Source organism: Salmo trutta, chromosome 5, assembly GCF_901001165.1.
Source record: "Salmo trutta chromosome 5, fSalTru1.1, whole genome shotgun sequence".
Lineage (NCBI taxonomy): Eukaryota > Metazoa > Chordata > Actinopteri > Salmoniformes > Salmonidae > Salmo > Salmo trutta.
The window spans coordinates 7,492,678-7,517,529 of NC_042961.1; the positions used below are offsets into that span (position 1 = coordinate 7,492,678).

At 43.5% G+C, this 24,852-nt stretch overlaps 2 protein-coding genes across 2 annotated transcripts in view; both read left to right on the forward strand.

Moving 5' to 3' along the window:
• Positions 1–10,297, forward strand: part of LOC115193451 (neurofilament heavy polypeptide-like) — a 29,902-nt gene extending 19,605 nt beyond the window's left edge. The window contains exon 5 of the mRNA XM_029752139.1: positions 7,829–10,297. Coding sequence (XP_029607999.1) covers positions 7,829–9,785 — 1,957 coding nt within the window. The 3' untranslated portion in view covers positions 9,786–10,297. The remainder of the gene's footprint in view (positions 1–7,828) is intronic.
• Positions 10,298–13,301: 3,004 nt separating this feature from the next.
• LOC115193583 (catechol O-methyltransferase domain-containing protein 1) lies at positions 13,302–20,222 on the forward strand. The gene is made up of 7 exons (XM_029752367.1): positions 13,302–13,415; positions 15,429–15,550; positions 18,015–18,120; positions 18,285–18,403; positions 18,920–18,974; positions 19,061–19,194; positions 19,922–20,222. Exons 1-7 carry the CDS (start codon positions 13,361–13,363, stop codon positions 20,072–20,074), a joined length of 744 nt encoding a protein of 247 aa, XP_029608227.1. The 5' UTR covers positions 13,302–13,360; the 3' UTR covers positions 20,075–20,222.
• Positions 20,223–24,852: the final 4,630 nt, after the last annotated feature.

Consider the following 24,852-nt stretch of genomic DNA (forward strand, 5'->3'; position numbering starts at 1 on the left):
GACAACAAAACGGAAAACAACTACCCACAAACACAATAGAAAAAAACCCAACTTAAAAATGATCTCCAATTAGAGGCAACGAGGACCAGCTGCCTCCAATTGGAGATCAACCCCAAAAAAACAACATAGAAACAGAAAAACTAGAACTTAAATATAGAAATAGAAAACATAGAAATCCACCCAAAACACCCCCTGTCACGCCCTGACCTACTCTACTATAGAAAATGACATCTAACAGGGGTCAGGACGTGACAACCACATGTAACCACACCAGACCAGGACCTGCACATCTGGGTTTTTTTTCACCTGCGGGATCGTCTGAGACCAGCCACCCGGACAGCTGATGAAACTATGGGTACCGAAGACCTTCTGCACAAACTGTCAGAAACAGTCTCAGGGAAGCTCATCTGCGTGCTTGTCGTCCTCACCAGGGTCTTGACCTGACTGCAGTCTGGCGTTGTAATCAACTTCAGTGGTTAAATGCTCACCTTAGAAGGCTGCTGGCACTCTGCAGAAGTGGGATCTTCACGGATAAATCCAGGTTTCAACCGTACCGGGCAGATGGCAAACAGAGTGTACGGTGTCGTGAGGGCAAGTGGATTGCTCATGTCAACGGTGTAAACAGAGAGCCCCATGGTGGTGGTGTGGTTATGGTATGGGCAGGCATAAGCTATGGATGACAACAAACACAATTGCATTTTATTTACGGGAATTTGAATGTACAGAGATACCTTGATGACATCCTGATAAGAGAATTATCTATTAAAGGTAAATGAATCAATAGACCATGATGAATTATTAGTCATACAGAATGGTTAATGAATAATCAATGTAATGATCAATGTAGGGATAGATAAGTTTGATTAGTTCTGGAAAGTTCAGGAACCATGTGATAGGGAAAGGAATGTGTATATGCAATTATGAGGGACACCAGGAGACAGAAGGTCCTGGGAGTGAAAGCTTCAAAGCATTTCTTATCTTGAGGGAAAGGAACAGGCGAGCTCGGGAGAGTGATAAAGAGGGTGAGAAGTTTGTGGGGGAGACAGGTCACCAACAGTTTGTGTGTAAATGCATGTGCGTAAGAAAGCAAGAACTATATAATGACTGTTTTGTTATCCTGACCTCAGAACGTTCTCTGAATAAAGCTACAGATACCTTTTGCAGAAAGCTGAGTCCTTGCCTAATTATTTTAACCCGTTGTCTTACAAACCTTGGGCATTAGTCAAGGCGAATTGATTATTGATTATTATCATGAAAGATATATAATTCCTTTTACACATCCTGAGGCCCAATATCGTGCCATTCATCACCTCATGTTTCAGCATGATAATGCACGGCCCCATGTCGCAAGGATCTGTACACAATTTCTGGAAACTAAAAATGTCCCAGTTCTTCCATGGCCTGCATACCCACCAGACATGCCAACCATTGAGCATGTGTGGGATGCTCTGGATCGACTTGTACGACAGCATGTTCCAGTTTGCGCCAATATCCAGCAACTCCGCACAGCCATTGAAGAGGAGTGGGACAACATTCCACAGGCCACAATCAACAGCCTGATCAACTCTATGCGAAGGAGATGTGTCACGCTGCATGAGGCAAATGATGGTCACACCAGACACTGGTTTTCTGATCCACAGCCCTACTTTTCTTTGAAGGTATCTGTGGCCAACAGATGCATATCTGTATTCCCAGTCTTGTGAAATCCATAGATTAGGGCCTAGGTGATTTATTTAAATTGACTGATTTCCCTCTATGAACTGTAACTAAGTAACTTGTTTGAAATTGTTGCATGATGCATTTATATTTTCATTCAGTCTATATACACTGAGTTTACAAAACATTAGGAACTCCTCTACTTTCCATGACATAGACTGACTAGGTGAATCCACATGAAAACTATGATCCCTTATTGATGTCACTTGTTAAGTCCACTTCAAACAGTGTAGATGAAGGGGAGGAGACAGGTTAAAGATGGATTTTTAAGCCTTGAGACAATTGAGACATGGATAGTGTGTGTGCCATGCAGAGCGTGAATGGGCAAGACAAAATATTTGAGTGCCTTTCAACGGGGTATGGTAGTAGGTACCAGGAGCATCGGTTTGAGTTTGTCAAGAACTGCAACGCTGTTGGGTTTTTCACGCTCAACAGTTTCCCATACGTATCAAGAATGGTCCACCACCCAAATGAGATTCAGACAACTTGACAGTGACACAACTGTGGGTAGCATTGGAATCAACATGGGCCGGCATCCCTGTGGAATGCTTTCAATACCTTGTAGAGTCCATGCCCTGATGAATTGAATGCAATGCAATATAAGGAAGGTGTTCCTAATGTTTTGCACAGTCAGTGTATCTACTGAGTGACTTTCACCTGATCTAAAAGCACTTTCTCAACACTTGTTTTGTATAGGGGGGGGGGGGGGGGGTGAGGGCAGTTAGGGGTTACATATTACAATACCCCAAAATTATAAAAACGTTGCTTATGAAATGTGTTAAGAAATGTGAATCACTGTGTATCCTTAACCAACATACATCTATCAAATGACATGGAGTTAATGTAGTGCTTATTTTAGTGGTGATACACTATTTTACAATAAAAAAGGTCTTTGCTGAGACATTGTTCAGTCACATTTTCTATTTACTAATCTCTCTCTGTAGAGGTTTTCATCTCTGATCAAGAGAGTAAATATCATATTCTGATATCATATTCACATTATTCACTGAAATACATCAATGATTTCTATGAACAACCTACCGTACACTATGAGGTGTAAATGAATGCTGTATCACTGGAACACATCCAGGCCAACCCTTTTCAGCCAGCCTGTCTCCGCCAAGCCAAGCAGACCCATGTGTTTTCCTCATGTAGACATTTGTAAAACGTTGTGAGATTAAAGGGCAACTCCACCCATTTTCAACCTAATTGTCACTGGTTTGGTGCTGGAGAGGATGAATATGAGGTTGAAAAGTGTTTGAAATGCCCTTTAAAAGTGCTGCTTGACTGAGAATTGAGAGCAGTTATGTCTAAGCTTAGGGTCATTCTTAAATGACTATTTTACACTAGCTTTACAACCTCTAATATACAGTAATATACAGTTCAATTACAAGGCAAGCACATTCAGCCAAACCAGAATCTGCAACCCCTTTCTATAATATAAAAAAATCATCAAAACAAGGAAAGCTATGGATTTAACAATAGTCTGAAGACCTGACAATGTATTGAAGACATATGACTTGTAATTTTGCGTTAATGCAGTCTGAGACAAAACGATGAGAGAGAGACGGAGAGAGAGAGAACACAGGTGAGGAAGCACGCGTTGGCAGACAGTCAAGCCTACAGCTGATTCTATACATTTTCAGCACTATGGACAGTTCCATTCTGCAGCGCGAGCAGACAGAGCGGGTATAAAAGGTTGCTTAGCCTGCACACCAACACAGCTTAGTTTACTGAGGCAATATGAGCCACAGAATGGACTATCATTCGGGTTCTCCGCATAGGGGAGCTCAAGCTGAGTATTGCTGCTATCAACCCAAACTGACCGGATCCCCCTCTGCGTCCAGGACCGTTGGCTTTGAGTCGACTACCGCATACATGAACAGAGGATATGCGACGACGCTGAAGAGCGAATTCGGATCCATTCCGAGATCATCGGAGAGCCTTTTCGATTTATCAAACCCATTTACCGGGGTGTTGACGAAAATGAATGAGAAAGAACTGCTCCATGGGCTGAACGACCGTTTCGCCGGATTCATAGAGAAGGTGCGTCATTTGGAGCATCAAAATGAATTGTTTGAGAGGGAAATCGAGGTAATCAAACTAAAGGCACAGTCCCCTGCGTCTCTGGCCCAGGAGCACCAGCTGGAACTTATGGACCTGAGGAACCTAGTTCATGACATCACCCTTCAGAAGCGTCAGATCGAGATAGAGCATCAGAACCTGGAGGAAGATTTCCTCACCTTGAGAGACAAGTACGAGCAGGAGGCACGTGACCGCTCGGATGCAGAAAACGGCATCCTTGTGCTGAAAAAGGACGCCAACGATGCATACCTCGCCAAACTTCAGTTGGACAAGAAAGCGCAGTCTCTGGTGGACGAGATCCACTTCCTGAAGAAGAACCATGAGGACGAGACATCAGAAATGGTGGCCCAGATCCAAGAGTCTCAAGTAACGGTCAAGGAGCATGACTTTGGCAAACCTGATGTCACTGCAGCTCTCCGGGACATCCGTGCACAGTTAGAAGGTCACGCCGCCTCCAACATTCAGCAGGCCGAGGAGGGCTTCCGTGTCCAGTTCGCAAAGTTAACCAAAGCGGCAGAGAGCAACAGAGAGGCGTTGAAGGCGAGCCAGCAGGAGATCCAGGAGAATAGAAGGCACCTGCAGGGGAAAACAATTGAACTGGACTGTGGGAAAGGAATGAGAGAGGCCCTGGAAAAACAACTACAAGACCTGGAGGAGCGTCACTATGCGGAAATGATTCATTACCAGGTAGACTGTGGTTTATTTTGTACCTCTAACAATTGTAAGTAAACATACACATTTTTATGATTCATATTTGTATTCAGGGCTATGTTGTAGGTGTAGGCCACAAATATAGGCCCCATGTGAACTGTATCATTATTGGAATATAATTTCCTCATATAGGCCTATAGGGGTAGAACACTATTTCTCCCCTTCATTTCTCCTTGTTGTCATACCAACCAAAGTGGCTGGTTGACAGTATTATTGACACTACTTGTGCTTTTCTGTCCAGGACACTATCAGGCAGCTGGAGAATGAGGTGACCAATGCTAAACTAGACATGTCTGGCTACCTGAGAGAGTACCAGGACCTGCTGAATGTCAAAATGGCTTTGGATGTGGAGATTCTCTCTTACAGGTAAGGGACATCAACTCCATCTCTCCCATATATAAAATCATTGACTGAGGAAAATACCATATAGTTTATAGTGTGTTCCTGGATCTATTTCTGAGGATAACTGAGGTGTGGACATTTTATTCCAGCCCAGCGCTAATACATCTGATTCAACTTAGTGCTATGTTAGAGCAAAACTGTGCAAAAGTGTCATGGCGATGTTGAGAGATTACAACAAAACACAGTCCATAGTGAACAAATGAAACAGTAGACATTTTATTGAAATAGTTTGATTTCATGTTTAACATCAAATGAACATAGACCATATCACAACACAGAATGACACTATAATCATGATATGGATATTCAGACATATCCACACACACTGTTCTCACGAGCTGACATGGATGTGCGCAGCGGTGATCAGTCTGGCATTTACGAGGCTAACACATTGGGACATATCCATATTATAGTCATGACGGTAATAACACGTCTCTCTGCCTCCCTATAGGAAACTCCTGGAGGGTGAGGAGTCCCGTCTGTACACCATCTCTGACACCCACATCTCCATGCCCTGCATCTACCGCCAGTCCCCCATCTACACCCTGCCTTACCTGGCCCGGCAGGAAGGGCCCACACGCAGGTCTGAGCCCCAGTACAAGTTTGTTGAGGAGATCATCACTGAGACCACCAGAGACATGGAGATGTCCGAGATAGAGGAGACAGGCTCCGAGGAGACGGACGGGGGAGAGGGAGACGAATTGAGACAGAAGCAGGGAGAAGAGAGTGACAAAGCTGAGAAGAGGAGTGGGGGAGAGGTAGATGAGGAGAAAGAGAAAGATAGAGGTAAAGTTGATGTTGAAGTGGACGCCCCAGAGGAAGAGGGTGAACAGGAGGAAGAGTCTAAGAGACAGCAGATGGTAACATCAGCAGAGGTCGAGGTAAATGGACATGGAGTTAGCCCAAGCGAGGGAGAAAATGGAGAGGAGGAAGATGATGAAAGAGAGGAGGAAAAGGGGGGTGAGCCAGATGCAATCAAAAAGACAGAGGACATTGACAGAGGTGAAAATACACAAAGTGAAGTCAAATCAGCTGAGGCCACCAGTGAGGGGGAGAAGGAAAAACTAGACACAACAGAGAAGCTAGACAGCGAGATAAAGGAGACATTAGAAAAAGATGACACCCCAAAACATGGCGAATCCCAACCAGAGGTTCCCATGAATGGTGACATCTCAACAGAACCCAAAACTTCAGAGTCAGAAAGTTCAGTAAAAGGTGAACCACAGGTCCCCACAGAGGACATTTCCAAAGAACCCAAAAAGGTGTCAGAGGAGAGAAAAAAACAAAGCCCTTTAAAAGAGAAGAAGGAGGTAGATCTGAAAGAGGAGAGTGCCCCAACAGATCAACAACAAGATAGCCCAAAAGAAAGTCCCATCAAAGAGAGAAAAAAGGTAGATCTGACAGAGCAGAGTGCCCCAACACTGGAGCAGAAACCTGATCAGAAAGAGCACAGAGAGTCAGAGCAACCTCAAGAGGCAGAGAGTGCTGTGACAATACAAGAAGAGGATCTCCCTGAGCCCACAGAGAAGGACATGGAATCCCCTGATATCACTGCAGAGCTGAAGAGCAGTTCAACCAAGGAGACAGTGGAGCAGGTGAAGTCACCTGATGATTCTGGTGTAAAAACAACACAAGATGAGAAAACAGTTGGAGATAAAATGCCAGACAGAATTCTCAGCACAACAAGTGAGTGTAAAGAAGAGCCTGTGCAAAAGACTCCTAAAAAGGAGGTGGGTCCGACAGAGCCAGAAGTGAGCAGCAAGGAACATAGTGTAAAAGGTGTTGTGCAGAATGAACATAATGGCAGTGAAAAGGTCACAAAAGATGTCTCAATGGGTGAGGAAAAAGGGAAAGAATCTGAGACATCCTCTAAATCAGACCCCAATGTGACTCCTAAAGAAGAAACAACACTGTATCCAGAGCCAACTGTCACCCATAAAGAAGAGACATCCCCTAAACCAGACCCCAATGTGACTCCTAAAGACGAAACATCCCCAAAACCGGATCAATCTGTCACCCCTAAAGAGGAGATATCCCCACAACAGGAGCCAACCGTAACCCTTAAAGAAGAGACATCCCCTAAACCGGACCCTAATGTTACCCTTAAAGATGAAACATCCCCTAAACCGTACCACACTGTTGCCCCTAAAGAGGACACATCCCCTAAACCAGAACAAGCAGTCACCCCTGAAGATGAAACAACCACAAAACCAGACCAAACTGTCACCGCTAAAGAGGAGACATCCCCACAACAGGAGCCAACCGTCACCCCTAAAGAAGAGACATCCCCTAATCCGGACAAACCTGTCACCCCTAAAGAAGAAACTTTCCAAAAACCAGAACTAACAGTCAGCCCTAAAGAAGAAACTTTCCCAAAACCAGAACTACCAGTCACCACTAAAGCAGAAACGTCCCCAAAACCAGAACCAGCAGTCACCACTAAAGAAGAAACTTCCCCAAAACCAGATCTAGCAGTCACCTCTAAAGAAGAAAGTTTCACAAAACTAGAACTAGCAGTCACCCCTAAAGAAGAAACTTCCCCAAAACCAGAACCAGCAGTCACCCCTAAAGTAGAAACTTCCCCAAAACTAGAACTAGCAGCCACCCTTAAAGTAGAATCTTCCCCAAATCCAGAACTAGCAATCACCACTAAAGAAGAAACTTCCCCAAAACCAGAACAAGCAGTCAGCCCTAAAGAAGAAACTTCCCCAAAATCAGAACCAGCAGTCACCAATAAAGCAGAAATTTCCCAAAAACCAGACCCCACTGTCACTGCTAAAGAAGAAACAACCCCGCAAACAGAGCCAACTGTCAATCCTAAAGAGGAGACATCCCCTAAAAAGTACCCCACTGGCAACCCTAAAGTGGAGACATCCTCGCAAAAGGAGCCAACCATCACCCCTAAAGAGGAGACATCCCCTAAACCTTACCCCACTGTCACCCCTAAAGAAGAAAAATCCCCTAAACCGTTCCCCAATGTTGCCCCTAAAGAGGAGACATCCCCTAAAGCAGAGTTAGCAGTCACCGCTAAATTAGAAACTTACCCAAAACCAGATCAAGCAGTCACCCCTGAAGAACAAACTTCCCCAAAACCAGAACTAGCAGTCACCCCTAAAGAAGAAACTTCCCCAAAACCAGAACTAGCAGTCAGCCCTAAAGAACAAACTTTCCCAAAACCAGAACTAGCAGTCACTACTAGAGAAGAAACGTCGCCAAAACCAGTACCAGCAGTCACTCCTAAAGTAGAAACTTCCCCAAAACCAGAAACAGTAGTCATCCCAAAAGTAGAAACTTCCCCAAAACCAGATGTACCAGTCACCCCTATAGAAGAAACTTCCCCAAAACCATTCTTAACCCCCACCCCTAAAGAAGAAACTTCCCCAAAACCAGAAACAGTAGTCATCCCAAAAGTTGAAACTTCCCCAAAACCAGAGCCAACTGTCACTCCTAAAGAGGAGACATCCCCACAACAGGAGCCAACCGTCACCACTAAAGAGGAGACATCCCCTAAACCAGACCTCACTGTCACCCTTAAAGAAGAAACTTTCTCAAAACCAGAACCAGCAGTCACCCCTAAAGAAAAAACGTACCAAAAAACAGAACTAGCAGTCACCCCTAAAGAAGAAACTTCCCCAAACCCAGAACAAGCAGTCACCCCTAAAGTAGAAACTTCCCCAAAACTAGAACTAGCAGTCACCCCTAAAGTAGAATCTTCCACAAAACCAGAACCAGCAGTCACCCCTAAAGAAGAAACTTCCCCAAAATCAGAACCAGCAGTCACCCATAAAGCAGACATTTCCCAAAAACCAGAACCCACTGTCACTCCTAAAGAAGAAACAACCAAGCAACCAGAGCCAACTGTCAATCCTAAAGAGGAGACATTAACGCAAAAGGAACCAACCGCTACCCCTAAAGAAGAGACATCCCCTAAACAGTACCCCACTGTAACCTCTAAAGAAGAAACATCCCCTAAACCATTCCCCACTGTCGCCCCTAAAGAAGAGACATCCCCTAAACCAGAACTAGCAGTCACCACTAAAGAAAAAACTTCCCCAAAACCAGAACCAGCAGTCACCGCTAAATTAGAAACTTCCCCAAACCCAGATCTAGCAGTCACCCCTGAAGAAGAAACTTCCCCAAAACCAGAACTATCAGTCACCCCTAAAGAAGAAACTTCCCCAAAACCAGAACTAGCAGTCACCCCTAAAGTAGAAACGTCCCCAAAACTAGTACCAGCAGTCACCCCTAAAGTAGAAACTTCTCCAAAACCAGAACCAGCAGTCAACCCTAAAGAGGAAATATCCCGTAAACCAGACTCAACCCTCACCCCAGAATCAACGACCACCCCTAAACCATGCTCAACCCTCACCCCAGAATCAACGACCACCTCTAAACCATACTCAACCCTCACCCCAGAATCAACGACCACCCCTAAACCAGACTCAACCTTCACCCCAGAATCAATGACCACCCCTAAACCAGACTCAACCCTCACCCCAGAATCAACGACCACCCCTATGGAAAAGAGTGAAACGACGGGCAGTGGTGACAAAGCTAAGACAATCACACCACCAGAGAAACAGATTCCTGCAGTTGCAGAGAGCAAGGACTCCCACAGGGAGGTGCCAGAAAGCAACACAACTCAGGAGAAACCAGAGGAAAGTATGGACAAAGAGCCTGAGAAGGTTACAGATCCCAAAGATGGAACCCCAAAGACAGAGAGCGTGAAGACCAAGGCCTCTGAGTTAAAACCTGAACATGTTGAGATATCTATTACAAAGACATCACCAGTGAAAGAAGAGGATGTATCAGCCGTGGGTTTGAAAGATCAGACAGTTGATGAGAAGATAACGGAACAAGAGCAATTTTAAATAGACGAGAACTGCTTTACAGGAGGTGATGGAGAGAGCAAAGATGACAAAACTGCGAACAGGACAAGCTGCTGAGCCAATCGCAGAGAAGCAAGCTAAACCTAAAACTTGGGACTTAACCTATTTTTTGAATGACTAGATTTAGAGGTCAGTAGAGGTTTTCTGTAAAACTGCATGGTTAGTGCAAGCCTTTAAAGCAATATGAGAACTGCTCCGCCTTAAAATATGTCCCCCTCCCACATTCTGAAATTGTATTTATGTCTCCCCCAGTTTTATCATATCATTTTATCATGGAATGTGTTACAAACCGAGGCATAGGTGTGCTTTTGGACCATGTGGATGCCACCGAGTGGTCGGGTAGGCTGTTTGGATTGTTCATCCGACTGGATATTTTTATTTATTTACAATAATAATAACGTCCCCCCCACTTCCAAAATCAAAGTTGCGCCCCAGATTATGAGGCACAATTAATGAACTCCTGCAAGAGAGATGTACTGTCATATTGAATGTAACAAATCAAAAGCTCTATTTTGCTCTATCTATTTACTTCTGACCAATGGATGAAAATGTACATAGGGATGATAATGAGAACGGTTGATAATGTGATTTGATCATGCCTGAATGTGCTGAGCAATAAATGCTATTTGAAGAGCACTTCTGTTTGCAGCTATTCTTACAAACTGTGCTGTATTTCACCTGATAAGATGGTATCACATATAGAATTTGTCAGAGTTTCTCCCCTATGCAGAAGCAAGGTGAATTCCAACAGCACTAGGTTGAATTCAAAATAAATCTCCCCTTCACCCGCATCCTATTTCCCCAAAGCATGCCAGAGACTCATGGTTGAGCCCTTTATATTGAACAAAAATATAAATGCAACATATTGAGTTACAGTTCATATAAGGAAATCAATCAATTGAAATAAATGTATTAGGCCCTAATCTATGGATTTCACATGACTGGGAATACAGATATGCATCTGTTGGTCACTACACCGGCTCCAACGCTCATCGGGTGGGGCAGGGCTCGCAAACTATTACAGACTACGAAGGGAAGCACAGCCGAGAGCTGCCCAGTCACACGAGCCTACCAGATGAGCTAAATAACTTCTATGCTCGCTTAGAGACAAGTTAAACTGAAACATGCATGAGAGAATCAGTTGTTCCTGACGACTGTATGATCACGCTCTCCGCAGCCGATGTGAGTAAGACCTTTAAACAGGTCAACATTAACAAGGCCGCGCTGACCAACTGGCAAGTGTCTGCACTGACATTTTCAACCTATCCCTATCTGAGTCTGTATTACCAACATGTTTCAAGTAGACCACCATAGTTCCTGTCCCCACGAACACTATTGTAACCTGCCTAAATGATTACCGACCCTTGGCACTCACGTCTGTAGCCATGAAATACTTTGAAAGGTTGGTCATGGTTCACATCAACATCATTATCCCAGAAACCCTAGATCCAGTCCAATTTGCATACCACACCAACAGATCCACAGATGATGCAATCTCTGTTGCACTCTACACTGCCCTTTCACGCCTGGACAAAAGGAACACCTACAGTGAGAACGCTATCCATTGACTACAGCTCAGCATTCAACACCATAATGCCTTCAAAGCTGATCACTAAGCTAAGGACCCTGGGACTGAACGCCTCCCTCTGCAACTGGATCCTGGACTTCCTGAAGGGTAAGGGTAGGTTCAAGTTCCTTGGCTTCCACATCACCAACAAACTAACATGGTCCAAGCACACCAAGAAAGTCATGAAGAGGGCACGACAAAACCTATTACCCCTCAGGAGACTGAAAAGATTTGGCGTGGGTCCTCAGATCCTCAAAAGGTTTTACAGCGGCCCCATCGAGACCATCCTGACGTGTTGCATCACTGCCTGGTATGAAAACTGCTCGGCCTCCGACCGCAAGGCACTACAGAAGGCAGTGCGTACGGCCCAGTATATCACTGGGGCCAAGCTTCCTGCCATCCAGGACCTCTATACCAGGCGGAGTCAGAGGAAGGCCCTAAAAATTGTCAGACTCCAGCCATCCTAGTCATAGACTGGTCTCTCTGCTACAGCACTTTTTTTGTAGGTATTTTCTTAAAACGGCATTGTTGGTTAAGGGCTTGTAAGTAAGCACTTGTTGTATTCGGCGCATGTGACAAATAAAATGTGATTTGATTTGATACCTTAACAAAAAAGTTACAGGTGTGGATCAGAAAACCAGTCAGTACCTGGTGTGACCAATTTTTGCCTCAGGCAGTGCGACACATCTCCTTGATCTCGTCACGATATCTCTGTGCATTCAAATTGCCATTGATAAAATGCATTTGTGTTCATTGTCCATAGCTTATGCCTGCCCATACCATAACCCCACCGCCACCATGGGGCACTCTGTTTCCAACGTTGACATCAGCAAACCGCTCGCCCACAGTATCAAGAATATGCATATCCTTGCTTCAGGTCCTGAGCTACAGGCAGTTAGATTTGGGTATTTTAGCCGGAAATTGAATAAAGGTTCCGATCCTTAATTGGGCTTTCTGCCCAGTTTGACTGAACAGTGTTGCTCATACTCAACCCCAATGTTATGCCACCGGGGGGCAATGCATGGTACATCTTGTCACGTTTACTCCTGCTCCCACTCTCTGGCACTCATTGTCGCCAGTTTACTTATTATTACGCACACCTGCCACCATCATTATGCGCCTCAGGAGACTCACTTGGACTCCATCACTTCTGATTACCTCCACTATATCTATCATTCCCTTTGGCTGTTTCCCCGGGCTGTATTAGTTATCTTTCTCATGTCCAGATGCTAAACTCTTGTTTTGGATTGTTCTATTTATTCTAAAATTTGCCCCCTGTATTTGCTTCCTAACTCCTAGTGTCTGCGTTACACATCTAGTATTTGTATGTATTATTTGACCCCCTGTACTTGCTTCCTAACTCCTAGTGTCTGCGTTACACATCTAGTATTTGTATGTATTATTTGACCCCCTGTACTTGCTTCCTAACTCCTAGTGTCTTCGTTACACATCTAGTATTTGTATGTATTATTTGACCCCCTGTATTTGCTTCCTAACTCCTAGTGTCTGCGTTACACATCTAGTATTTGTATGTATTATTTGACCCCCTGTACTTGCTTCCTAACTCCTAGTGTCTGCGTTACACATCTAGTATTTGTATGTATTATTTGACCCCCTGTACTTGCTTCCTAACTCCTAGTGTCTGCGTTACACATCTAGTATTTGTATGTATTATTTGACCCTCTGTACTGCATACAGTGAGCTTTAAACAGTGGTTCCCTATGGCTGACACCTTGAAAACCCCACTGTTACATCATGGGGATCATGGGGTGGTGTCTGGAAAACACATTGTGAGGAAAGTGTTCTTGTGAAACATCTACATACAGAGTTGTCGATATATTGTCCCTCACCCTAAAAGGATAGTCCAAAACAAACACACATGGAGGCCAGTGGACTTTCCCATCCACTCTGTATAAATTGTAGACCCACATTCCCTCAATACAGTCTCTTTGGTGTTCACTCTATATAGCTGAATAGACACACTTCCAAAATGGCTCCAGACATCAAGATGTATTTCTGCATTCAGCTTGTTCTTGCACTAACAGGTAAATATCTCACTGTGCAATTTTTCCATTAGAGAGGAGACTAATGTTTTTATTTAACCTTTGTTTAACTAGGCAAGTCAGTTGAGAACAAATTCTTATTTACAAAGACAGCCTACCGGGGGACAGTGGGTTAACTGCCTTGTTCAGGGGCAGAATGATAGATTTTGACCTTGTCAGCTCGGGGATTCGATCCAGCAACCTTTCGGCTCTAACCACTAGGCTACAGTACCTGCTGACTAGGGGGGAGACTTAGGCTCAGGGGCCTCATTTAAAAACATTTACATACATACAGAATATACCCCAAAATGTGCGTGCACACATTTCACACAAAAGTTTGAATTTATAAAAACTGAACTTGACTTGAAAATGTGCTCACCTTCCAGCAAACTTTAGACTGTGTATGCACTTTCTAGTGGTTGAAGTTTTGCATTGCAAGCAGGGAAGTAGATTAGTGTGTTGTGCATATGGGGGATATACTGGACACGCTTGTTCATAACAATAAACAAGTTAATAAGATGCAATCATTTGCCGTTAGTGAGAAGAGAGAAAATCTATTTAGTTTATCTTAGCATTTTAACATAATTAGAAATAGGCATCTATTTTCTAGGCTATTATTTATTTAATTTCCATGATCATTGCATAATAAATTCCTCACCTTTTCTGTGATGGCTTCATACTCACCAGGTTGCTAGCACATAGACCTAGAACAAGTACTGTATACTATTTGTCGCATATCTCATTTAATTGCACCCACTTCATAGTAGTAAATCAACAAGTTATTTTGCTCTAAACCATCTGATCCAGAGCTCAGATCCAGAGCACAGTTTATTAACAGTGGCACAGATGGTTGTAGGTTACTTCAGAAGCTTACGTCTGAATACTCTAATTTCACATTTATCAAGTAGACAATATTGCGTTTATACACGTAATACATATTTTCAGAACCATTGCAGAATAAATTCTTAAACTACTTGGGCCATGATGGGTTCATATTCCCGAAGTAGCCACAGACTACAAACAATTACCATGCGCATCTCTCATTTAACTGGGCCTATTAGATATGCTATTAATTCAAGTATTTTGCTCTATGCACCAGAAAGAAAGCTGGTTTATAACATACAGTAGAATTTGACAGGTGAACAGACATATGACATTTTTCATTGAAGTGTGTAAGTTATGGCCATCACTGTGAGTAGACAATGTTCTAGAATTCGCTCAGTGCAGCAGCGTAGGTTGGAGAAAAAGTAAACGCAAAACGATAGGTCCTATTGAATTCAAACGGTCTGTTTACAGGTCCACAGCTATTTGCCTTTGTTTTTGTCTTTCATAAACTTTTTGTCTGTCAGATAGCCACGAAACATACATATGTATGCCATGCACCAATTTTAGTGTGCAATTTACTCAATGGTTATAAATGAGACGCCAGAATTGCAACAACTATCTCGAAAGTCACTTTTTTCAAATGATGTGGTTAATAAGAGTTGGCTGTTAAGAAACACTTAGTTAGTACCCTAGCAATCGCTGCAAACATAGATAGATTGCTAGCCAACAAGAAAGAGTGGCTAAACAGAGCCTCCACACAAGGTGGTTTACAAGCTGCAAAGGCAAGTCTGCATGCTGGACATCAGGGGCAGCCAGAGCAGTTTGTCCCCACATGGAACTCTGAGTTGGTAGATCATTTGAATATCCAAGTGCATGCACATCTCATTGGCTGAGCTGGCAAAATCAGCTGTTTTTGACCAGTAAGCCCACACCATTCTGTTTTTTTCCTTACAGGCCAAACGAGGGCACAGACTCAGAGAATATCCATCTTTTTAACATCTTTAAGCACTTCAATTTCTTATCCTGATGTTGACAGTAAAGAATTCTTTACAAAGGTTAACTTGCTAAATCCTGAACACGCTGTAATCAATATTTGCCATGGCTGCGAACACGGCTTTGGGGCTGACAATCAAAATGACCTTTAAAATGACCATGCAAAACTAAATTTGTAACTGATGTTTTTTTGGTCAGGCACAGGAATAGGATCTGCCCTGCCAGGTAAGAGCCACAGTGGAGGGAAGAACGACCCAGTGCTGCAGTATGTCGTGAACAACTCACTGAGAGAACATCCTGTCATGACCAAACTCAGACTGGTAAGACTGGACTGGGTTAGAGCCAGGGTTAGGGTTGAGGTTGAGACTAGTGTTAGGGTTGAACTGGGATGAGGACATGAAACTAGAGTTAGGGTTGGACTGGTAAGACTGGACTGGGTTAGAGCCAGGGTTAGGGTTGAGGTTGAGGCTAGTGTTAGGGTTGAACTGGGATGAGGACATGAAACTAGGGTTAGGGTTGGACTGGTAAGACTGGACTGGGTTAGAGCCAGGGTTAGGGTTGAGGTTGAGACTAGTGTTAGAGTTGAACTGGGATGAGGACATGAAACTAGGGTTAGGGTTGGACTGGTAAGACTGGACTGGGTTAGAGCCAGGGTTAGGGTTGAGGTTGAGACTAGTGTTAGGGTTGAACTGGGATGAGGACATGAAACTAGGGTTGGGATTGGACTGGTAAGACTGGGGAGAACCAGGGTGTTTATGAGATGAAAAGCAGGAATGTACTGTACATATAAACTAGATAGATACAGAGAGATACTGGTTTTCTACATTATCATGACAGTTAAATAGGCTACTATAACCACTAGAGGTCAGCACAGTACTATACAAACACTGTGCTGAGACGCTGCAGTCAGCAACACGGCGAAATTACATTGTTTGATTAGATTATGTCATAAAAATGTCATGTTTTAGTATTTTTTTGTCAATGTCTGAATTAAAATGTTGTGTTAAACGCTCTATAACAAAGCTTTCTTAGTGTCCAACAAGCTTTCTAAACCCTTAACCTTGTTCTGAACACCTCCAAAACAAAGGTCAAATCAAATTAAATCAAAGTTTATTTGTCACGTGCAACTAATACAACAGGTGTAGACCTTAGAGTGAAATGCTTACTTACAGGCTCTAACCAATAGTGCGAGAAAAAAAAGGTATATGTGTGTGTGTGTGTGTGTGTGTGTGTGTAGGTAAGTAAAGAAATAAAACAACAGTAAAAAGACATTTGAAAATAAGAGTAGCAATGCTATATACAGACACCGGTTAGTCAGGCTTATTGAGGTAGTATGTACATGTGGGTATGGTTAAAGTGACTATGCATATATGATGAACAGAGAGTAGCAGCAGCGTAAAAGAGGGGTTGGGGGGGGGGCACACAATGCAAATAGTCCAGGTAACCATTTGGTTACCTGTTCAGGAGTCTTATGGCTTGGGGGTAAAAACTGTTGAGAAGCCTTTTTGTCCTAGACTTGGCACTCCGGTACCGCTTGCCATGTGGTAGTAGAGAGAACAGTCTATGACTGGGGTGGCTGGGGTCTTTGACAATTTTTAGGGCCTTCCTCTGACACCGCCTGGTGTAGAGGTCCTGGATGGCAGTTAACTTTGCCCCAGTGATGTACTGGGCCGTACGCACTACCCTCTGAAGTGCCTTGCGGTCTGAAGCCGAGCAATTGCCGTACCAAGCAGTGATGCAACCGGTCAGGATGCTCTCGATAGGCTCGTGTCACTGGGCAGCTTGCGGCTGTGCTTCCCTTTGTAGTCTCGCGGCTGTGCTTCCCTTTGTATGGCAATACGGTACACTGTCCTTCTCTCAGCACAAATCACAACTGCAGGCTAAAGTTACATCTAGACTTGGTTTCCTCTATCATAATCGCTCCTCTTTCACCCCAGCTGCCAAACTAACCCCGATTCAGATGATCATCCTACCCATGCTAGATTATGGAGATGTCATTTCTAGATCGGCAGGTAAGGGTGCTCTCGCTAGATGTTCTTTACCATTCGGCCATCAGATGTGCCACCAATGCTCTTTATAGGACACATCACTGCACTCTATACTCCTCTGTAAACTGGTCATCTCTGTATACCCGTCGCAAGACCCACTGGTTGATGCTTATTTATAAAACCCTCTTAGGCCTCACTCCCCTCTATCTGAGATATCTACTGCAGCCCTCATCCACCACATACAACACCCAATCTGCCAGTCACATTCTGTTAAAGATCCCCAAAACACACAAATCCCTGGGTCGCTCGTCTTTCAGTTCGCTGCAGCTAGCGACTGGAACGAGCTGCAACAAACAGTCAAACTAGACAGTTTTATCTCAATCTCTTCATTCAAAGACTCAATCATGGACACTCTTACTGACAGTTGTGGCTGCTTTGCGTGATGTGTTTTTGTCTTTAACTTCTTGCCCTTTGTGCTGTTGTCTGTTCCCAATAATGTTTGTACCATGTTTTGTGCTACTACCATGTTGTGTTGCTACCATGTTGTTGTCATGTTGTGTTGCTACTATGCTGTGTTGTCATGTGTTGCTGCCTTCCTATGTTGTTGTCTTTAGGTCTCTCTGTATGCAGTGTTGTGTTGTCTCTCTTGTCGTGATGTGTGTTTTGTCCTATATTTTAAAAAAACTACAAAAAAATAAAACAATCCCAGCCCCCGTCATTGAATTTGTTCTTAACTGATTTACCTAGTTAAATAAAGGTTAAATAAAATAAAAATTCTCCTTCCTTCATGTTGCAGAAAACCCTTGAGGACCCATGGAGCATCATGCTGGTTGCTAGTGAACAAGCACAACTGATGGCAAATCTGGCCAAACTGATCAATGCCAGCAAAACCATTGAAATTGGTATGTAATGATAAAACAAGCTTAATACTGAAAACATTTAATGTTACTATATTATTTGGAATATATTTCATTGTGCCAATCTTTTCAACATTCACTAATTCTGAATTAACTTCCCTCATTCTAATATCAGAAGAGACTAATGTTAATATTTTCCTTCTCTCCAGGGATGTACACAGGGTACAACACCCTGAACATGGCATTGGTTGTACCAGAGAAGGGTCAAGTGGTAGCATGTGAAATAGACGACGAATACGTGAACATTGCTAAACCTTTCTTTAAAGAGGTCAGATCAACATTCCGCTTGTCGTTCAGCTAGTTTACTTGCTCCATCATTCCTCTAGACAGGAATTAGATCTGTTTGTCCAGTATTCAACCCCAATACAACATCTAAACCCATTCAACTCATTGGAATTCAGAAACATCGATTGTCTCCCCAAAAGCTTCAATACAGCATATTCAGTATCTAACATCTGTCAGTCAGACTTCACAAAGTGCTGTGGGTGGAGTAGTGAGGCCGTCTGCTCAGAAGAAAGTGTCTACGAAAGGTGCAAAGCCTAGCAGCAGAGAATCCCTACAATGAACTTAATGCCCCCTCCAAACCCCAACAGTAGAAATACTACTGTACACAACACAGGTCAACCATTGTGACAGAAAATGGTTGCTATTGTCTGCCTCAAACCATCTACTCGAAATCAAGTCAAAATGTAATTTAAAGCACATTGAAACATCTCAATGGACTTAACAGTACAGAAGCCTAGACAATGAAAGACATGTAACTAACTACCTTTCTCTTTTCTAGGCCGGAGTCGAGGATAAAATTAATGTCCGTCTTCAAATGTGTATAAAAACACTTGGTAGGTGACTGACTTTAAAGAACCCAAACACGATTCCGTTGTGAAACGGGTCAATCCTTTTCAACGTGATCTTTTGTTTGTCCTAGATGAGTTGATAGCTGCTGGGGAAGCTGGAACCTATGACTTTGTGTTCATCGATGCGGATAAACGGAACTATGACAGATATTATGAGAAGTCTCTTGAGCTTGTGAGACAAGGGGGCATCATTGCCATCGATAATGTGAGTAGCCTATGCCCAAAATTGTATTCCTACAAGCGAGTCGTGATTTTGAAAATGATTTGAATAATGCCAGCATGCAATCGATTTGATCTAATAAGCTAACTGAGGTAAAGATGTATGAAAAGATAGGCCTACATATAAAACATAGAGAAAGATGGCAACCTATCTCCTCTGTCCTCAGTCTGAGCCTCTCTCCTCACCTGTCTCCCACCTGCCTCCCCCTTCACCTCACTCCTCTAATCTGTCTATCTGATTACCCTTCCCTGACCTGTCCAATACCAGTCCACCTAATTACCCTTCCTTGATCTGTCTATACCTGTCCACCTAATTACCCTTCATTGACCTGTCTATCACCTATCTATCTAATTACCATTCCTTTACCTGTTTATCACCTGTCTATCTAATTACCCTTCCTTGACCTGTCTATCACCTGTCTATCTAATTACACTTCCTGTCTATCACCTGTCTATCTAATTACCTTTCCTTGACCTGTTTATCACCTGTCTATATAATTACCATTCCTTGACCTGTCTATCACCTGTCTATCTGATTACCCTTCCTTGACCTGTCTATCACCTGTCTATCTGATTACCCTTCCTTGACCTGTCTATCTAATTACCCTTCCTTGACCTGTCTATCTAATTACACTTCCTTGACCTGTCTTTCTGACCTTCTGACCACAGCACACCTCACTTGTATCTCTGATCCCCCCCACCTTCTCCCCCAGGTACTCTGGAGTGGTAAAGTGGTGGACCCTGCTCCTGATGACCTGACCTCCCAGGCTCTGGACAAGCTCAACAAGAAACTCCACACAGACCAGAGGATCGATCTGAGCATGCTCACTGTGGGCGACGGACTCACCCTGGCCATCAAACGCTAACGATAACCCATGCTAACTCATACTAACCCGTGATGACTCATGCTTAACGCATGCTTACTCCAAACCCCACTGTGATTTATTGGGGATTTATTTGAGATGTGGTAAACATGAAGGGCTGGAATAAATATATGTTATTTTCAACAAGTACTGTACGTGTACGAGTGAGATTCAGTTTCTACTTGAAATTTGAAAGCATGTCAGCCTCTGTCTCAGTAAGAGCTAAATCACTACCTTTGACTCCCAGAGATTTTATTTTTTCAGGGTGGGACTAAAATCATTTTTATTAGATTTCAATTGAGTACAGGCTTAACTGAATGACAACAGAATACCATATGGTAGTTTTGGGGTAGGCCTCGTCTCAGAGGAATGCTCCACAGAACCAGATGCTGATAACATATTGCCCTATGCTGGACAGCTGGCATCGAAACCCTCCAGCTGGGAGAATGCTCATTGGCGGAAGTTAATAGGTGAAGGACATTCCACCCGCTTGCTAATGGTAAAGAGGAAGAGAGACGTGAGGCTATCCTGATGAGGTGTCAATAAAAACACTACATACAAATTCCTGCTATGCTGACTAGTGAGATAGGAAGCAAGCAATGTGAATTATAGAGTTTACAAGGTGAATGAAATGACGATCCATTCGGACCAGCCTTACTGACTAAACTTTCCTAACTACATTTCAAGTAGAGCAGTGGTCACCAACCGGTCGATCTCCAAGGCATTCCTAGTCGATCACCAAACAATTCTGTAAAAAACCCAAGGATAAAGCCTTTGGTTCTTTATTTTTCTATGTTTTTGTTGCTGTTGGGGTTAGGTGCACTTGGTTCAGCAGCCCTAGCACCGGGAAGGCAAAGTGATCACATTTTTAACCATTTCATGTGTCTGAAGGTACAACTCCACGTACCCGGCAGGCCCAGAGAGCAAATCAATAACGCCTATATACCTACCGGTAGCCAATCATATAGCTCAGATCACTGTCTGCACAGTTTCCTCGAACCATAGACTGTGTAAACAATAGAGTTGTGTTGGTAAAATCACTGGTTATAGAGCAAACAACACTATTATCACAACAGAAAAGAAAGCCATATTACTACCTATGTCTTGTGATAATTGCGTTGTTTGCACTATAACCTGTTAGTTCATAAGCCTTGAGACCGTGATATTTAGGGTTAAGGCCAAGACAATAGGAAGACACCCAATTTCCCAATTTCGTGGTTTCCAATTGGTAGTAGTTACTGTCTTGTCTCATTGCTGCAACTCCCGTACGGACTCGGGAGAGGCGACGGTCGAGAGCCATGCGTCCTCCGAAACACAACCCAAACATGCCGCACTGCTTCTTGACACAATGCACATCCAACCCGGAAGCCAGCCGCACCAATGTGTCGGAGGAAACACCGTACACCGAGCTGGACAGCATGCACTGCACCCGGCCCGCCACAGGAGTCGCTAGTGCGCGATGAGACAAGGATATCCCTGCCGGCCAAACCCGGACGACGCTGGGTCAATTGGTTCCAGCACCACTTCACAATCACATTGCTTAGTCTAATACAGTGACAACTAAAATATACCAAAAATGATTTAGTCCAATCAATGTAAGCTAAATATGTGGTTGTCCCTGGTTCTGATTTCTCTGTGTGTGTGTGTGTGTGTGTGTGTGTGTGTGTGTGTGTGTGTGTGTGTGTGTGTGTGTGTGTGTGTGTGTGTGTGTGTGTGTGTGTGTGTGTGTGTGTGTGTGTGTGTGTGTGTGTGTGTGTGTGTGGGTTCGCGTGCGTGCGTAACGTTCGTGCAAGTTGAAAAAACATGTTGACTCAATCTACTTGTAGAGAAACGTCAATGACATCCTCTCATGTTGACAAAACGGACTATGACTCTGTCATACAGTTCACACTTGTATTTTTTGTTGTCCTAGGCTACCTGGCTAAAAATCTAGCTACAGTATAGCACAACAATGTACGAATTTATGGTTAGATCAGAATCACCGTTATAATCATTGACCAGTATTAGAATTAAGTAAAACCAGAAGTCCAAACCCCTATCTCAATCCGTGGCTAATTTAGGAAAGGGTCAATTTTAGCTAGCTAGCCACAACAACAAGTTGTTTTGTCAAAGATGTATTGCTCTCGATGTGATGTGATAGGAGTGAAGCCAAATCCAAACTGGCTTCCCTTGACACTTTTTCTTGGTACGCCAGGACCATTCACAGTTGAGCTCACACACCTCAATGCCACAGATGTCTCATGTTTTTTGGGAGCGTGCAATTGGCATGCTGACTGCAGGAATGTCCACCAGAGCTGTTGCCAGATAATTGAATGTTAATTTGTTTACCCTAAGCTGCCTCCAACAACCGCAGACCACTGTAACGTGCGTCGTATAAAGGGGACCAAGGCGCGTCGTGTTGAGTGCTCATGATTATTCTTTTAATGAAAACTAAACACTTTTAGAAAGAAACTAAAACGACAGCAAAACAGTTCCGTCAGGCAGCAGACAACAAAACGGAAAACAACTACCCACAAACACAATAGAAAAAACCCCAACTTAAATATGATCTCCAATTAGAGGCAACGAGGACCAGCTGCCTCCAATTGGAGATCAACCCCAAAAAAACAACATAGAAACAGAAAAACTAGAACTTAAATATAGAAATAGAAAACATAGAAAACCACCCAAAACACCCCCTGTCACGCCCTGACCTACTCTACTATAGAAAATGACATCTAACAGGGGTCAGGACGTGACAACCACATGTAACCACACCAGACCAGGACCTGCACATCTGTTTTTTTTTTCACCTGCGGGATCGTCTGAGACCAGCCACCCGGACAGCTGATGAAACTATGGGTACCGAAGACCTTCTGCACAAACTGTCAGAAACAGTCTCAGGGAAGCTCATCTGCGTGCTTGTCGTCCTCACCAGGGTCTTGACCTGACTGCAGTCTGGCGTTGTAATCAACTTCAGTGGTTAAATGCTCACCTTAGAAGGCTGCTGGCACTCTGCAGAAGTGGGATCTTCACGGATAAATCCAGGTTTCAACCGTACCGGGCAGATGGCAAACAGAGTGTACGGTGTCGTGAGGGCAAGTGGATTGCTCATGTCAACGGTGTAAACAGAGAGCCCCATGGTGGTGGTGTGGTTATGGTATGGGCAGGCATAAGCTATGGATGACAACAAACACAATTGCATTTTATTTACGAGAATTTGAATGTACAGAGATACCTTGATGACATCCTGATAAGAGAATTATCTATTAAAGGTAAATGAATCAATAGACCATGATGAATTATTAGTCATACAGAATGGTTAATGAATAATCAATGTAATGATCAATGTAGGGATAGATAAGTTTGATTAGTTCTGGAAAGTTCAGGAACCATGTGATAGGGAAAGGAATGTGTATATGCAATTACGAGGGACACCAGGAGACAGATGGTCCTGGGAGTGAAAGCTTCAAAGCATTTCTTATCTTGAGGGAAAGGAACAGGCGAGCTCGGGAGAGTGATAAAGAGGGTGAGAAGTTTGTGGGGGAGACAGGTCACCAACAGTTTGTGTGTAAATGCATGTGCGTAAGAAAGCAAGAACTATATAATGACTGTTTTGTTATCCTGACCTCAGAACGTTCTCTGAATAAAGCTACAGATACCTTTTGCAGAAAGCTGAGTCCTTGCCTAATTATTTTAACCCATTGTCTTACAAACCTTGGGCATTAGTCAAGGCGAATTGATTATTGATTATTATCATGAAAGATATATAATTCCTTTTACACATCCTGAGGCCCAATATCGTGCCATTCATCACCTCATGTTTCAGCATGATAATGCACGGCCCCATGTCGCAAGGATCTGTACACAATTTCTGGAAACTAAAAATGTCCCAGTTCTTCCATGGCCTGAATACCCACCAGACATGCCAACCATTGAGCATGTGTGGGATGCTCTGGATCGACTTGTACGACAGCATGTTCCAGTTTGCGCCAATATCCAGCAACTCCGCACAGCCATTGAAGAGGAGTGGGACAACATTCCACAGGCCACAATCAACAGCCTGATCAACTCTATGCGAAGGAGATGTGTCACACTGCATGAGGCAAATGGTGGTCACACCAGACTGGTTTTCTGATCCACAGCCCTACTTTTCTTTGAAGGTATCTGTGGCCAATAGATGCATATCTGTATTCCCAGTCTTGTGAAATCCATAGATTAGGGCCTAAGTGATTTATTTAAATTGACTGATTTCCCTCTATGAACTGTAACTAAGTAACTTGTTTGAAATTGTTGCATGTTGTATTTATATTTTAATTCAGTCTATATACACTGAGTTTACAAAACATTAGGAACTCCTCTACTTTCCATGACATAGATTGACCAGGTGAATCCACATGAAAACTATGATCCCTTATTGATGTCACTTGTTAAGTCCACTTCAAACAGTGTAGATGAAGATGAGCAGACAGGTTAAAGAAGGATTTTTAAGCCTTGAGACAATTGAGACATGGATAGTGTGTGTGCCATGCAGAGGGTGAATGTGCAAGACAAAATATTTAAGTGCCTTTCACCGGGGTATGGTAGTAGGTACCAGGAGCACCGGTTTGAGTTTGTCAAGAACTGCAATGCTGTTGGGTTTTTCAGGCTCAACAGTTTCCCATGCGTATCAAGAATGGTCCACCACCCAAATGAGATTCAGACAACTTGACAGTGACAAAACTGTGGGTAGCATTGGAATCAACATGGGCCAGCATCCCTGTGGAATGCTTTCAATACCTTGTAGAGTCCATGCCCTGATG